This window comes from Nicotiana tabacum, chromosome 7 (assembly GCF_000715075.1).
Source record: "Nicotiana tabacum cultivar K326 chromosome 7, ASM71507v2, whole genome shotgun sequence".
Taxonomy (NCBI): Eukaryota; Viridiplantae; Streptophyta; class Magnoliopsida; order Solanales; family Solanaceae; genus Nicotiana; species Nicotiana tabacum.
The window spans coordinates 64,862,160-64,879,706 of NC_134086.1; the positions used below are offsets into that span (position 1 = coordinate 64,862,160).

A 17,547-nucleotide genomic window follows, 5' to 3' on the forward strand; every position below is an offset into this window, starting at 1 on the left:
TCCTTCGCCAACAAGAGAAAAGTTCGACCTTGATCGAACGACGACGGTTTACTATTTCGATAAGTTCAAAATATTACCATTTAAGGCCAAGGGCCTTCGCCAACAAGAGAAGAGTTCGACCTCAATCGAACGATGTCGGGTTACTATTTCGATAAGTTCAAAATAACACCCTTTAAGGCCAAGGGCCTTCGCCAATAAGAGAAGTGTTCGACCTCGATCGAACGATAACGGGTTAATATTTTGACAAGTTCGAAATAACAACCTTTAAGGCCAAGGGCCTTCGCCAAGAAGAGAAGAGTTCGACCTCGATCGAACGACGATGGGTTACTATTTCGATAAGTTCAAAATAACACCCTTTAGGGGCAAGGGCCTTCGTCTAAAAGATATGAGTTCGACCTCGATCGAACGATGACAGGTTACTATTTTGATAAGTTCGAAATAACACCCTTTAAAGCCAAGGGCCTTCGCCAAAACAAGAAGAGTTCGACCTCGATCGAATGACGACGGGTTACTATTTCGATAAGTTCGAAATAACACCCTTTAAGGCCATGGGCCTTCGCCAAAAAGAGAAGAGTTCGACCTCGATCGAACGACGACGGGTTACTATTTCGATAAGTTCAAAATAACACCCTTTTAAGGCCAAGAGCCTTCGCCAAATAGAGAGGAGTTCGACCTCGATCAAACGACGATGGGTTACTATTTCGATAAGTTCGAAATAACACCCTTTAAGGCCAACAACTTTCGCCAAAAAGAGAAGAGTTCGACCTCGATCAAATGACGACGGGTTACTATTTTGATAAGTTTGAAATAACACATTTTAAGGCCTAGGGCCTTCGCCAAAAGGAGAGGAGTTCGACCTCGATCAAACGACGACGGGTTACTATTTCGATAAGTTCCAAATAACACCCTTTAAGGCCAAGGGCCTTCGCCAAAAAGAGAATAGTTTGACCTCGATTGAACGACGTTGGGTTACTATTTTGATAAGTTTGAAATAACACCCTTTAAGGCCAAAGGCCTTCGCCAAAAACAAAGGAGTTCGACCTCGATCGAACGACGGGTTACTATTTTGATAAGTTCGAAATAACACCCTTTAAGGCCAAGGGCCTTCGCCAAAAAGAGAAGAGTTCGACCTCGATCGAACGACAACGAGTTACTATTTCGATAAGTTCGAAATAACACCCTTTAAGGCCAAGGGCCTTCGCAAAAAAAAGAAGGTTTCAACCTTGATCGAATAATGACGAGCCACTATTTTGATTATTTCGAAGTACTAAGGCCAAAACCCATCAGGAAGAATGGAAGGAAAGAAAAATCTGGACTCGCCATGCTGGCGCCTATCTCGCACCAAAGTTATAAATAGTCGAAATAAAGGTAAAGTACAATGCAAATAACGAAGAAAAAGCTCTCCTTTATACAAAGTCATTGTGCGGACTATCGGCGATTACATATGACCCAAGCCAACGATAAAAAAAATGGGGAAGAAAGAAGAATGAAAAGGAAAGGGGAAAGAAACAACAACAACAGATGGCGAATAACTATAAAAAACAAACAAACAACTGAAAGTAAGTACAGGCAAGGACAACATTCTTCTTTCGGCGTCATCACTGCCATCACCATCGCTATCACCATCTCCAAGAAGCCCTCCATTACCACCATCCGCACCCCCATTAGCTTCAGGGGTCGCCGCATCATGCCCACAATTGATGCAAGCCTCCTGCGCTTTCACTCGCGCTTCTTCATAGGCAGCCTTAGTCATAGTACCTGCCTCCCATAAACTCTTATATATATATATATCCCACTGGGCTTCAGTGTAAACCCAAAGCTCGTGTATATGGTAGGGAACAGCGGTCGAGGAAGACTCAATCTGAGCCAACACTTGCCCATTTTCTGCCTCTAGTGTTGCGACCCGATCTCCTAGAAACCGATGCCTCTTGATCGATCTCGCTGATGCGCTCCTCGAGCCTTGCCTCCATGAGGGTAGCCATCGCTCTTTACGACTCCTTTTTGGATTGAAGGATGCGGATGGTATTCTCCAGGGCTACCGCCCTCGACGAAGCCTCGGACCAAGCACTCTCGATGGTCTCTAACCTAGTGACCTTGTTCTCTAGCGCGGCCAATTTCCCCATCCATTCCACGCTCATCGCCTCGTCCTTGATCAAGTTCTGATCCATCTTCACCTGCATAGACCACAATCTCTCCTGCAGATGCTCACATTCTGCGGCGACCCCATTGACCAACTTGAGCTCCTCATCCTTAATTTGAAGTTACTCCTCGAGCACACTCTTTTTGTTGATAGCTTGCATCAACTCCTGGTCCCTTTTCTCTAACTCCTCACCAAGAGCCCGATTACCGGGGTTTGCCTTTAGCCACTTATGCATCTTGCGGCACTTGTTGCGGTAGCGACGATATTTCTCTAACATCCTCAAAAAATCTTGGCCCAAATGTTGGGCCTGCAAATGCTTTCCACTTCCACCATATATGTTTGAAAAATGCAAAGACAGGTTAAAATCGTATCATCAAGAAAGACGAGGGAAAAGCGAAAGTGAGAATAACGTACCCTCAAGCCCATAGCGGCCACCTCATCCAACATATCAACATCAGGAACATATCGAAGGGCCGCGTTCTTGGCTTCAGAGCACAATATGCTGAACTGCAGCACAAGATCCTCCGTGTCCCCCAAGAGATTGGTATCCGAAGGGATATCAAGAATACGAGCTGAGCCCCTCACATGAACCACCGAGTGAGTAAGGCCCTCCTCAAACATCCTGACATCATTAGGGTCGAGGTCCAACTCGGATTCATAATCGTCGACCACCACACCTTTCCCTCTTTCGCCAGCCGAAGGGGGAGCACGACCAACTGCAGAAGATGAGGGTGTGTTCGAAATTATAACGGCGACCCTGGAGAACTAATTCTCTGCCATGACAGGTTGCTGATCACCGACAATGGCAAGAATTTCTAATTGAGCCGAGGTAACGACTGGTTCCATCCCTATGGGGGGAGCCACGACAACACCCTCTCTAGAGGCCGTCGTGGGAGAGTTGTCCAGATGAATCACTGTTAGGGGAGGAATCTCAAACTCCACTCTCCGTCTCTTCAACGGCTGATCGCGGCCTACCCTACACTACTATTGAGTAACGAGAGAGGGTCGAGGCAGCTTTTACCCGATTTAGGGTCAGGATCGATTTCCATAGGGAGCTAAAAGTTGGAGTCTGGTATCTATCTAATTTAGAAATAGGTATGTGTTCCAAATTACATTTCTATATATTTTTGGGTTTTTGTTTTACTTCTACTTCTATCAAACTACAATGGTAAATTAAACTAGAATAAGCTAAGAGTAAAATGTTGTGGGTTGTTCAAATGGTTTAAAAGGCACTAGGGTAGTGACTTTTGCCTAGGTGGTCAATTGACAGATACTTGAGTCTAAGGCATGATTAACATATTTGGGGAGTATGATATAACCGTTGCACGAGTTTACCCACTCTACACCTCTCGGTGGTTCAAGTGATTTTGCCCGAATTGACTTTCTCAAGACCAATTGGGTATGAAAATTTGCACCAGCAATCACAGTTCAAGTCGGGTATTACTCTCTCGAGGTTTAGCCTTTTAATTGGGGTTATCAATCTCTTGAGTACGCCCCAATTCCTTGTTGGACCAATTTCAGAGACTAAAGCTCTCTTTCTCAAGAAGTGCTCAAGTCAACTAAATACAAACTAGTATTTGCAACCACTAATTCAGCAATTAAACATGAAATTATCCCAAATATAAAACAACCATAGTCAATCTAGCCCTAAAACACAAGACCCATTAATTACCCACACTAGGGTTGAGCCATAACCCTAGCTTATGGGTTTAGCTGCTCATAATTAATGAAGAAAAACAAGACATAGATGAAGAAAAATTCATATTAATTAATTACTAAGATAAACAAGAAGATTCAATGTTGAAATGTAGATAAAATTGCGCAAAATAGCTAAAATATTCGAACCCACGAGCGCAGCTCTCAGCTAAAATTATCTGATGACCTAAAAATGGATAAAGAAGCTATTTATACTAAGCTGGAAAATTTGGACAAAAATATCCCTGCGGGGCTAGTGCGGACCGCACAAAATCACATGCGGCCGCACTAAGGCTCTAGACTTGAAAATCAAACTCTCTGAACTGGGGCAATGCGGACAGCATAGGATGGACTGCGGCCGCAATGGCCTCTAGTGCGGTCCGCATGAAATGGAGCGTGGACCGCATTGGCTTCAATATCCAAAAATAGCAACTCTCTGATCCCTGGTTGTGCGGACAACACTAAATCGAGTGCGGCCGCAGTAACTTCAGTGCAGACCGCATTAAATCCCATACGGCCGCATTGCCTGATTTGCCTAAGTTACATACTCTCTGAACCTCACTTGTGCGGACCGCACAGAATGGTGTGCGGCCGCACTGGCCTTGTTTTGCGTGAGCTTTGTTTTGCCTTGATACTTGTGCAAGTTTCACTCCTTATTGAGCTGATCTTTGACATCTTGTCACTTTGTTGATCAAACCTGCAATCAAGCACAACTTGTGAGCCTTTGAGACTATTTTGTACACATTTCTAATCAAAACTTAAGTAATAAGGAGTATAAAATGTAGCAAAATCCCTAGTTATCAACGGCCCCTCCTCTTCCCCAGTAGATGGTGATTCACCCGTCGAGCAAACAACATAGGTCGGGACCTCGTCTTGAGAAATGGCCCTCGCAGGAGTAACCAAGGCCGGAGACTCAACTGAAGCAGCCCTCGATAAAGGTCAGGCGATCGGTACCACGACAGGGTGAGCAGATAAGGCCGGCTGAGAAAAGCTAACAGATGAGCCCTTGCTCTCCGAACTCTCCCTGACATCGACAAACAACACATAAGAAGCCAAGTAAAAAGAGAGGAAGAATAGCAGACAAAAATGTCCTCTCACCTATAAGAGGCCTGCGTCCGAACCTTTCATGAAAGGTCGACCATGTGAGAATGCACACTATGTGGGGAAGGATGGCACCCACCCAGTCATGAATACCTTCGACAGGCGGAAAGGGCAATCTCTCAGCTGCTAAGACATGATAAAGTTTAGTACCATAACAGAAAATGGTCGGGCATCTCACCTACGAAAGATACAAAAACTTACGTGCAAAGTTCCACTTCTCAGGGAATCTCGTTGGGTCCGCCACAATGTGCTCAGTCCGCACGTAAAAATAATTCTCGTAGAAACGACGGTTGGTCCTATCGTCCATCTTCACCACCAGACTCCTCGACCCCCGAAGACGCATGTGAATCATCGTACCGCGAATAAGTTGAGGGGCGAAGATGCTGAGCATATGGTCCAAAGGGACCTCACGACCGGCGAGTTTCGCGTAATTAAGCAACATAAGGAATAACTTGTACAAATACAGCGAAAGTTGGGTGGGGCATACCTTGTAAAAACGGCAAAAATCCACCACCAACAAAGGAAGGGGAAGTGTATATCCTACAAGGAAGGGGTAGGTGTAGAACACGCAGTACCCGGGGCGGTCGAAATGAACTATGACGTTCCCCATTGTCGACCGCATATCAACGTAATTGGGGATTCCCCACCTTTCTTTCAACTCTGCAATGTCCCTTTCTCTCTTAATGGAGTGGACAGGTTCTGGTTCAACCCCGGCGGGATTACTGAAGTTGGTCGACTCTCTCCCATGGCAAGGCAGGATCTCAATCACTGATGAGACCTCCTCATCTTCCACCGCATCTACCCCTCCTGCGGCCTGAGCAACACTTTCTGGTACTGGACTAGTGATAGGGAGATCGGCGCGAGAAGAATCACCAGCCATTTTGATCAGAAGACACGCCAAAGAAATAACGAAAAGAAGGGATGAAAATTTTCAGTGAATAAGAGGGCAAGCAGAAATTTGGGGTATCACAAAAAAAGTATATCTGCAGAATTCTCTCAAGTAAAAGGTGAAGAAGTGTGTCAATCGAATGATAAGATCCCTATATTTATAAGAGACACAAATCCCCCGAGCATGAAACCCAAGAGTCGCCAATCGAATCTGATAGGGCACGAAAGTTTTAGTTCCTTGGGAACGTGTGTAATAGTGGCGGTAATCACGAAACAACTTTTTGATACCAAACGACATTTCGGTTCCGAAATCGCCACAACGGTCCATGGGAATCGAAAGAACGCCGCCACTCCGCCAAAAACCCAAGAAATGTAACTAAGGAAAGAAGAGTCAGAAGTTAGATTTCGCTCGAATTCGTAACAATCATGATCCGTCTGCTGAGGACGACCCCGACAGACGGAGGGACTAACTGTATTGGTCAAAATCTGACCATCACGACCAAGCTGACCAACGTCCTGCCTACACGTTCCATATCCCTTTCCCGACATCCGACGAGTCGGAAAGAGGGTAGTTTTCTCCTTATAGCTCTCAAGTCTCGCAAGATTGCTAAAACTTGCCTTGTTCACAAGTTACGCTAGTAGACGGAATATAACTTTGGTAAAAATTATTCACAAAGTTTTGACAGATGGTAAACTTCTTGTTCGCACGTTATCACGGGCGGGCATAAGTCTTACAAATTGTTTAATTAGAAGTTCCTTTGAATTGGCAGAAGTTGTCTGTGTCGTTCAATTGGTCACAAATTTTGCCGAACTTAGCAAAACTGGGTACTACCTTCATTATAATTATCTTGTTAAATTGTCAACAAATATTAATTAATTGGCGAGACTTGGTACTGCGTTTTTTTTTTTTTGGTCGGACTTGATACTGCGTTGCTTGTTCGCATTTGGAATCTTCTGCAATTTCCGCATATTTTGGTTGTCTCAGGTCTTCATTTTCTTCCCTCATTTTTTTATAAAAAAAAAATTCCTTAGTGGTTTACTGCCATTGATGGAGTAAGGATTTATTAAAAGTAACACCATTCTTTTTAATTATTACTAGCTAAATGGATGAGATACGGTTTATATATTAAGTTGGAAACTTGGAAGACACAGTTACAGGTTTCTTTATGCAAAAGCTATAGCAGAGTATTATATAAGGTGAAAATAAATTTTCATCACAACCCTAGAGCCCTAATCCTCCTTTTTACCCAATATTCTATTGGAGGGAGGGAGACAGAGAGGAGCTATCGTGCTGGCGCCACAATAACGTCAAATTTTTGAATCATGCTGAAGGGTCCCTTAAGTTCCAAAAAATGGTGACAAAGAAGTTAGATAAGTAATTGACGTTTCACGAAAACACTAGAACTCTCAACATAACTAATCAAGTGAAAACAATATGTTTCGTTGATAATAATTAGACAACTCAAAACAACTTTTTACGTATATATCTTTAACTAAGTATTTCCACCATATCGTAATAAATCAAATTAGATCTAATTTGATTTGGATGAAGTTTGGTTTGAAGATGAAAATATGTTTGGACATCAGTAAAACCTATTTCACTTTTAAAAACAAACATGAAACATGACTTATACTCACAAGTTCTAAAAACTATCACAAATACCCAACAATACCTTCATCAATAAGATTCATTATATTATTGCAAACCATAGTCCTGAACATAAATAAATTTGGTACAAAATTATCATTTTTATAATGAACTATATAATACACTATCATATAACCGAGAAGACGAAACATCATTGTTATAAAATAATAAATGGTGGGCTCTTTTATAAAATATAAAAGTTTGAGGCAATTTTTAAAAAATATAATAATAATATTTTGGGCCAAAACCAGCTCTAGTTTTGTGATTTGGGTTTTGGAAATTTACCAAAATATGATTAAAATTTATGAACAAACATGAATCCCCCAATATATATATATATATATATATATATATATATATATATATATATATATATATATATATATATATATATATATATATATATATATATATTTCCACCATATCGTAATAAATCAAATTAGATCTAATTTGACATGTACAGTTATTAACCATAAAATGTATAAATTCGACAGCGTACCACGAAAATTTGGTAATCTTCTCTGTCTATGAATGGGTCAGCTTTGAAATCGTCCACCTGAGTGTGATGGATTCAGAGTGGGAGATCCGGGTTTACGGAAATCCAATAGTACTTTATATATGTATTAAAAAATTCAATAAATATCTATAGATATTTAATGGTGAATCCTTGTATATTAATTCAAAATTGTTGTAGAAATTCATAAATATTAAATCTTGATCCACCTCTAACTCTGAATATGCTTCAACAAGAATCATACAAGATAGATTAGTAATTTCTGGTAAAACGTCCGCCTGTAATTCAGCAAATATACATTACATAGTTTCTGGATTGGCGACTTACCCAAAGTTACTTTAGCGTTGAACTTTTTCAATTGGATATTATTGATAAATTCAACATAGTAGACGCATGTTGGCGATTTAGCTTTCCTTCTCCTTTTAGGTTCTATCCAAAAGAAATTCCGGTGCTTGTTGGTTGTGAATATCTGAATTGATTATTTGTTATTAAAGATGGAATAAAATTTTATACAGTACTTTGTATAGAGTTATTTAAAAGAATTATTTCACATATGTAAAAATGAAATAGTTAGTTAGTCAAATGCTAAATTAGTTGTATTAACTTGAATAAAAGTTTCACAAAAGTCAAAAAACTGTACCACAAAAGGTTACAGGTAGATGAATAAAATATGGAATTTTTACCTCCTATAGCAAGGTTAACATCTTATTTTTTAAAATAAATATCATTTAAAAAAATTATATTCTATAGATACCTTTTAAGGTTTATAGCAAAATATTTAGTTTTGGTTAGCTCCTAACCCAAAGCCACTAAATACGCTAATCAGTTACACTATTTTCTTTCTCTCTCTACTTTGATACATCTCATTTTCTTTCCCCATCTCATTCTCTCTTTGCTCTCTCCTCCTTCTTTCATCTCTTTTTCTCCCGATTTTTTTCTTTCCTGCTTTTAAAAACCCTAGCAGGGGCTGTTTTCCACCAGATACGGTCGACGACCACTTCCTTCTTCCTTATTGAGTCACCCCTAACCCTCTCCTCTGGCCGACGATGTATTTTACCCGTCAATAATGACCCAGCAATCATCCTTAGTATTGTGCTGTGAGGCTTCTTCCACTGTGGATAGCTTCTTCAGTGTTGGCATTTTCTCTCAATTATCTTTTAGTGGCTTTTTTACTTGCAAATTTCTCTTCTCTCAAACAAGTTACTAATAAACCCTATATGGCTGAAATACTATACAGAACACTATGGTCTTGGCGGCAGTGGTTTTCGTGTGAAAGGGGGCATGAATATCGGTGGATTGGGAACAGAATTTGGGGTTGAGCAATTTAATTTTCTATTAATATATTTTAATGTATTTTCATGTATTTCATTGTATTCATTGTATTTTTTGGGTGAAGAAGAGTGTAAAGCACGAAGGGTGATGCCGTGCATGATATTTGTGAGAGAGTGTTAAAGCACGAAGGGTAATGCCCATATATGTTATTTGTGAGAAAGTGCTAAAGCACGAAGAGTGATGCCGTGCAGTTGTCCTTGATTTCCTGATTTTTATTGATAACTGAGTTATGGTTTCTTTACATTTATTTGTTGGTTTTCTGTTGATACTTGTTGTACCCCGCAACATGATTCCCCCTTCCTATCTTCAATTGAACTTTGGTGATCCTTATAATTACTTGTTGTTCTTCTGTTATTATTCGATGTTCCTGCAGCATATTTTCCCCTCCCATCCTTAACTGTACATTTCTGCTTTTATTTTCCGTTGTATAAGATTTAACTGCACATGTTTATTTGGTAGTCTGGTCCTAGCCTCGTCAGTATTTCACCGAGGTTAGGCTAGGCACTTACCAGCACATGAGGTCGGTTGTGCTGATACTATACTCTGCACTGTGTGCAGATCCCGGTGCAACAGCTTTTGAATCTTAGCTTTGGGTTACTACCTTCAATCCATTCGGAGATCTGAGGTAGTCTTGCAGGCGTCCGCAGGCCTTGGCGTCTCCTTCTATCCTTTTATTCTGTATATTTTATGTATTTCAGAGACAGTGTTGCAATAACTCTTTCGGACCTTTATTTGTAGTATTCCTAGGTAGTCTATAAAATTGTGACACCAGTCTTGGGTAGTTTACGTATGGATTGGTATTGGCATCTTTATTAATATATTACGCTTCAGTCTTCCGCTTTTAATTTTCGCTGTTTATATAACGTTGGCCCTTAATTGTTAAAGGATTAAAATGGTAAATAATTCAAATGGTTGGCTTGCCTAGCTATCACTAGTATACGTCATCACGACTCTCGAGGGTGGAAAAATCTGGGTCGCGACAAAAATTAACTCTCAAAATATTTTAAAAAATTTCAAACCTCTTGTGATGTTTAGCTTAAAGCATATATATTTCTATGTATATCGCCTCGTATTTTACTTTTGTTTCGTGAATTTGGGATGTTAAATGTGTTGATTTATGTTAATTTGATGTATTTTTATGTATAGGAATGATTCGGAAACTATTGGGGGCGAAACGCACAAGATTTGAGCCAAAACGAACAAAATCGGGAAACTTGCAAATTTGGGCGCCACAGGTGGCGCCTAGCCCTACCTGTGGCTCCAGAAACAAAATGTAAAATAATGGAGCGCCCTAGTGGGCGCTTGGCGCCGAGCTGGGCGTCGATGACGTGATTTTGTCCAATATCGTCCGGGACAAGGTTTATTCGGCCCTAGACCTACCCAACATGTATAAAAGCTCTACACGGTCCCAACTCATATAAAAGGGGTTCTAAACCTAATTTAGAGGAGATCTAACATACTTTGAAAGAGAATGCACGTGGAGGAACATGCACCATGCTTGGAGGAGGCTTCTAACTAGTTTTTCTTCTCTTCTCTTCCTTTAATTTCATAGTTTATTAGTTCTAGAGTTTTGGGTGCTACATGAACGTTGTAGTTTGAAGCTTGAATTGTTCTTATTATTTTATTATATTGGTTTATTTATTCAATCTTGCGCTTAATTATTTGATTGCTTGATCACCAATTGAATACTATCTACGAATCTATGATTGAACTCGGGAGAGGGAATTCTAGATTGCATATAAGATTGAGTAGAGCAAGATCTTAACTCTTAGGGATGGCGGATTTGCGATTAGGATAAGAATATACCTAATCGTCTTGCTTGGTTATTATATGGGAATTATAAATGCGTTCTTGTTAATCTAATTCCATAGGAATATAGGCGTTAGATTAGCTTGAATAGGCGAGTTGTACTTCGGGAGAAAGTTACGAGCAATATTAACTCTGTCAACCAATAAACCAGATAAATTAATTAGACAATTTAAGTGGAAAAGTCAATGGGATTGTTAGCTAACCCATAGCTCTAGAATATTCACTCACATTTAATTCGTCTTTATAATTCGCCAATTTGTTTTCTTTAACCTCTTAGTTTGTTACTTTAGATTAGTTTTAGTTAAATATTCATACCTTAGGATTCGCTTGAATAGATTAATTGTTTGGTTTAATTTAGTTGATAGTTAATTACAAGTCCTTATGGATACGATATCTGGACTTACAATCCTATATTACTTGTCGACCACGTATAATTACGTGTGCGTTTGGGAGCAACATCTTAGTCTTCAATGCATGCATCGAGGTTATAGGAATTTTAAAATTGGAGAAAGTTGAAAGCTAAAGTTCTGACTAACTTCTTTTTATTTATTGTTTTTCCTTTTCTTGAATTATGTTGTACATCGGTCTTTAGGTGGCAGGAAATATCTGCTGTGCCTCAATTATTAGTGTAAATGTAAATGCATGATGGCACATCTAAAACCTTCTCGCATGCATATATTAGTACTAGATATAGTAATATTCCATTGAGTCATGCACTTGGAGTATTCTTTCTTCTCTCTTTTTTTCTCTTTTTGAAATTAAAATTCTAAGTCATTAGTGGTGTAATATTTTTACGTCGACATAGTTTAACATGTCATAACAGGTTAATTTCATTTTCTCCGATTATTCATCAGTTATCACAGAAATATACACATAATAATCTTAGAAGGGAGCGATTTCATGGCGTAAATATTTTTACAATACTAGTGCATATAATATACTCTTTTTGTTTGTTTGTTTGTTCGAAGAGGAGTTTAACTGGGGGTGGGGGAAGCTGCTGTTAGGTTTTGGTGAAGGAGTGATGGTGATGGTGATGGTGATGATGAGTGTGTCTGGCTTAGCACGCCATTTATCATCTTTTGAGCAAAGAGAGAATAACTATGAATGATGTTTCTCTCTGCACGCCAAGATTTTTTGCACAAGTTTTCTGAAAGTAGTTTGTTTCACTTAATGTTTCTAAAAGGGAGAGATAAGGAGAGAAACCCCTAATATTTGGTGTTTGTCACCACACCTATGTGTTCAATCATCTTCTTTCCCTTTTTTACTCTTTTTACCAAAAAAAATATACCTTTCATTTATATGATAGCCTTCTGTGGTTGTGTTATTTGATGCGTCTTAGTGCTTTGGCATCATCATGTCGTCTCCTCACGAAATTTTTCTTACAAGTTTTGCCCATTGATATTTTAAGTTCTTACAATTGTTTGGTGTATTCTCCTTTTATGAAAGCAATACCAATAAGATGTATAATATGGTGCAAAAATATACTGTACAAAAAACTCAAAAGTATATAAACATTTTCAATTCGATCGCAACAATATATATTTACGTTTAGACATGCAACCAATTAGACGCACTATAGTCCCATCAAGATATATAATGTTACTTATATAAGCAACATGAAACATCTCACTTAGGCTTATTAAGATAACGTTTTACTTCACTTTTTTATTTTTATTTTCGTTTTTAATTTCACTTTAGTTAGCTGTTAAAACAGATCAAGAACTAGAGCCCCATAACATTGTATAGAAGGGAAAAGAAGGAGTATTATTTTATTCCAAATATACATGTACACTTCCTGTACTCCATTTGGCAACATAGAGAACGCACGCGAGGAAATCAACCTCAGAATTCTCAATTACAATTTTCTTTTATTTTCCTTTATATTTTATTTTTAGAATCTGTGTCACGAACATCCATGAGGATTTTATATACTACACTTTTCACCTTACTTCGATAGTTATCCCAAAACCTAAATGATTATGATCATACTCTTACCTTTTCTTTTTGCTCCTTATATCCTCCTCTTACCCTTCCATTTTTATTCCATCCTTTCTCACTTGTCTCCTTAATTCTTTGAGGTCTCTCTTCTATTTCTTAATTTTGATATCGTGTTGAACAATGGGTGAAATATCTTGCTTTACTAATGGGAATGGATTGAATAATGGAAATGGACATGCAGTAGTTGTAGGTCCAAGAAAGAGTTGTTGGTATGAAGAAGAGATTGATACTGACTTGAGATGGTGCTTTGCTCTCAATAGGTATCTTCTTTTTTCCACACATAACAATTATAAGCAGACAATTTAATTAGTTATACACCATTTCAGTGTACAAAACTTAACGTGGAATTATAATATATAGCGCTAGAGGAATAGTTTAACATGCCTATTACTCCTTATTTCAGATGAATGCATGCTACTAGTAGGAATAGTTTAATATTTCGACATCCATCTTATTATCGTTATGAATAACAATATTCTGTAAATAGAGTTACGTGATTGTATATAAGCTACTACGTACTGTACTATTTTTTTCCCTTAAGATTTCAACTGATCCAATGCTCTAAGTTTGTCACACAATAAGTCTTTTTTCTTTTGCTTTTTAAAATAATACCTCTTGATAGTTTATGAATTCGTGGATATTGGCGAAATATATTCAAATTATTCTTCCTTTTTTCCCCAAAAAGGTCTCTCTTTTGTGAAAGATTCGTGAATGGGGTCATTACGAGGCTTCATCTCTGGACAAGGATTTTACTTTTTGGAGACGAAGCTAGAATTTCAATGTTATATATATATATATATATATATATATATATATATATAGTAATTTCGGAAATGATTTTAAAAAAATAAAAAATAAAAAAATAAAAAAAGTTCTTCGAATGTATATACTGCCTTCTTAAGTGTTGTCCCAAAAAAGGGTCTTATCACAGAAAAAAGGTCGTAATGCAAGGCAAAAAGAAAAGGAAAAAGAAAAAAGCAAACTTACGTACTTAATTACTGGAATCCGAAATAAAAGTAAAAAAATTGATATGTTTTCTTTTGCGCAGCATTTTGCACACTGGTGCCACCCAATATCAAGACATTCAACTCTTGGACACAAAGCCCTTTGGAAAGGTTAGTACTGCATTTCCCTTTACCGAAAAAATTTGCAACAAAATCATCGGTAACAGAGAAAGGGTGAAAAAGAAAAGGAAACCCTTTGTTACTCCTTCATAATTTGATAACTTAATTATGTCATATATTTTCTTTTTGAAAGTATTAACATAATTTTTTGGTTAATTATAAAACAGGCTTTGGTCATAGATGGGAAGCTTCAAAGTGCAGAGATAGATGAATTTATCTACCATGAATGTCTTGTCCATCCAGCTCTCCTTCATCATTCAAAGTATATACAGTATAACTTTTGTTTATTCTCCACTAATTATTAGTGTTCATTTTAATTAATGGCAGAAATACTCATTATGGCTCGCCACAAATTTTTTGACATAAGGAATTGATTATTCGCACATAAAATTAACTTACATACTAATAAAATTAACTTACATACTAATTAATATGCACTTGTCAGTCCTAGAAACATATTCATTATGGGAGGAGGTGAAGGTTCTACTGCCAGAGAATTGTTGAGGCACAAGACAGTGGACAAAGTTGTAATGTGTGACATTGATGAAGTGAGTCTCTTCCTCCATTTTTTCAGCCCTATACCTAATTAGTTGTGGAAAAGTTAGCACAATTTGATCAGTTAAGATCAATTATAGACAACTTGTGCATGTTTTCACTAAATATAAGTTGATACATAAATATATATATTTTACACTATTAGTGAAACACTTAAATTCATGAACAAAACCTACGTCTAAATTTGCTGCAGGAGGTGGTGGAATTTTGCAAGTCATACTTGGAGGTTAACAGAGAAGCTTTCTCTGATCCTAGACTCGACCTTATTATCAATGACGCCAGGTTCTTTCCCTTGTTTCTCTGTGCACCCTAATTTTATAAACTAATTAATTTTGCCCTTAATTAGTTTTTTTGATAATTAATGAATCTTGATTAACGAAAATGGTGTGATTTTGCAGGGCTGAGCTAGAGAGGAGGGAAGAGAATTATGATATTATAGTAGGAGATTTAGCAGACCCTATAGAAGGAGGACCATGTTACCAGCTTTATACAAAATCCTTCTATGAATTAATTGTTAAACCTAAACTTAACCAAGGTGGTATCTTTGTCACTCAGGTACATGATGCTTCTGTCTTATATTTTGTCCAAAAGTAACTTTTGCAAGTATCATTTAAATCTGAACATATATATATATATATATATGCATAGATAAAATTCCAAAACCTTGTAGTAGATATTAATTGATGTCAATTATTAACACTTAACAGGCAGGACCAGCAGGAATTTTCAGCCACACAGAAGTCTTTTCCTGCATTTTCAATACTCTCAAACAAGTTTTCAAATGTAAGTTTCCTGACTGAAAAAGACAATTTAGCTTTCTGCTAATTACATTGTAATTCATTCTTGAAAACATGAGGATAACCTTTAATTATTTTGTTTTACAGATGTTGTGCCTTATTCAGCTCACATTCCATCGTATGCTGACACTTGGGGATGGGTCATGGTAATCATTACTTTTTAACATTAATTATCTCAAAAATTCAAACCAAATTTTCATCATAATTTGTTTAAGGCTAATCAAATTCTGTAAAATGACATAGGCATCAGATACCCCATTTGTTATAAGCGTGGATGAATTAGACCTGAGAATGAAGCAGAGGATGAAGGGGGAGAACAGATATCTTGATGGGAAAACACTCACTTCAGCCTCTACATTGAGCAAAGCTGTTCGAAATTCGTAAGAAATATGTCCATTTTCTTGTTGGTTCAATTGTTAATCATTCACAACTTAATTAAAGTCAATCAAATAAAAAGTTTATGTTTTGTGCACTTTTACACTATCATGTTAAATTCCCACAATTACACATGATTCTTTGTATATATAGTAACTTGAAAATTGAGAATAATAAGTTGTTCTAACCAGTTAAATTGCATGTATAATAAAATTTCTTTGCATTGTCAGTTCATAGTAAGTGTATACAACTTAAATTACTTTGTTTATAGTAACTTTTTTTGATGATTTATTGCTAAGAGGAATCTTTAATTAATGACAGACTGGAAAATGAGACTCATGTTTATGCCGAAGGGAATGCAAGATTCATTTATGGACATGGAAGACACAATCAAGCAATGATATGATGGAATAGAAGTTAAAAGGGGTGCCACTTGATTATAACATATAGACTAAAAAGTAAAAAGACTGCCAAGTTGGGAACTTTTCTACTTTTCTTTTTTCATCTTATGCTTTCACCTTCTGGAGTATCTACTTTTCTTGTTTTGTTCTTTTTGGTTGGAAGTGGTGGGGGGTTCTATAAGTAGTTACTCTAAAGGGGAGAGGAGTTATGGCTTATGGATCTTTCTGAATCGGAATATCGTTAATAGAATATTATTACTATCTTTTAATTTGACTCTACTAGTACAATCTTATCACTATTCGAATTTCTCACCCTCAATAGTTGTGATGGCGCATACTGATGTGAGCTAAGCAAGCCAAACCTTTAATCTAATTACTTCATCAACCAATTGTTTCTTTTTAACAAATATAAGACGATAACGTGGTGACAACGAAAATTCAAATTTAAGTGGAAGACAACCATAAAAATATATAAAAATGGCATATATTACAAATACTTAAGCCTTAACTACCCAAAATTTGGCGTCACAGTGTCACAGACTATCTAAGATTGCTACATACAAAGTCTGAAGAAATAGCAGTACGTTGTTTCTGAATAAAAGGAAAATGAAACAGGAAATAGAGACAGAGGGATATGCCAGGGCCTGTGGACGCCTGCAGGTCTACCTCGGGTCTCCAGATGGACTGAAGGAAGCCTCCAAGCTACTGTCAAAAAGTTGCTCCGGGATCTGCACATAGTGCAGAGTGTAGTATCAGCACAACCGACCCCATGTGCTGGTAAGTGTCCAACCTAACCTCGGCAAAATAGTGACGAGGCTAGAACCAGACTACCAAATAAACCTGTGCAGTTTCAATATATATACAGCGGAAAAGTAATACAGAAATAACCAGCCAAGTATGGGAGGGGGAGCATGCTGTGGGGAAGATAACAATTCCGAATAGAAGGAATATCAAATAAACGAAGGAAAATAATATAACTCGGATATTAACAAAGAATCAAAAATCAATAAATGCACGGCATCACCCTTCGTGCTTTTACTCTCGTCCTCACCAAAGAAATCATATAATAAAATGTACATGACATCACCCTTTGTGCTTTTACTCTCTTTCCTCACCATATAATCAATATAATCGGCATGGAATGGTACATCGTGCAGCACGGCATCACCC

General features: G+C 37.7%; 1 protein-coding gene across 1 annotated transcript; it reads left to right on the top strand.

Moving 5' to 3' along the window:
* The first annotated feature begins 13,081 nt into the window (after nt 1–13,081).
* On the top strand, nt 13,082–16,656 carry LOC107825327 (thermospermine synthase ACAULIS5). The gene is made up of 10 exons (XM_016652177.2): nt 13,082–13,385; nt 14,174–14,240; nt 14,417–14,511; nt 14,695–14,797; nt 14,998–15,086; nt 15,203–15,359; nt 15,512–15,587; nt 15,689–15,747; nt 15,845–15,981; nt 16,298–16,656. Exons 1-10 carry the CDS (start codon nt 13,246–13,248, stop codon nt 16,380–16,382), a joined length of 1,008 nt encoding a protein of 335 aa, XP_016507663.1. The 5' UTR covers nt 13,082–13,245; the 3' UTR covers nt 16,383–16,656.
* The last annotated feature ends 891 nt before the right edge of the window (nt 16,657–17,547 follow it).

What these genes read in the sequence shown, in the direction of transcription:
- LOC107825327 (XM_016652177.2), top strand. Translation starts at nt 13,246, where the DNA reads ATGGGTGAAATATCTTGCTTTACTAATGGGAATGGATTGAATAATGGA. An exon ending in TGGTGCTTTGCTCTCAATAG is followed by an intron (nt 13,386 to 14,173) that starts GTATCTTCTTTT and finishes TCTTTTGCGCAG; the next exon opens with CATTTTGCACACTGGTGCCA. An exon ending in TAATGTGTGACATTGATGAA is followed by an intron (nt 14,798 to 14,997) that starts GTGAGTCTCTTC and finishes AATTTGCTGCAG; the next exon opens with GAGGTGGTGGAATTTTGCAA.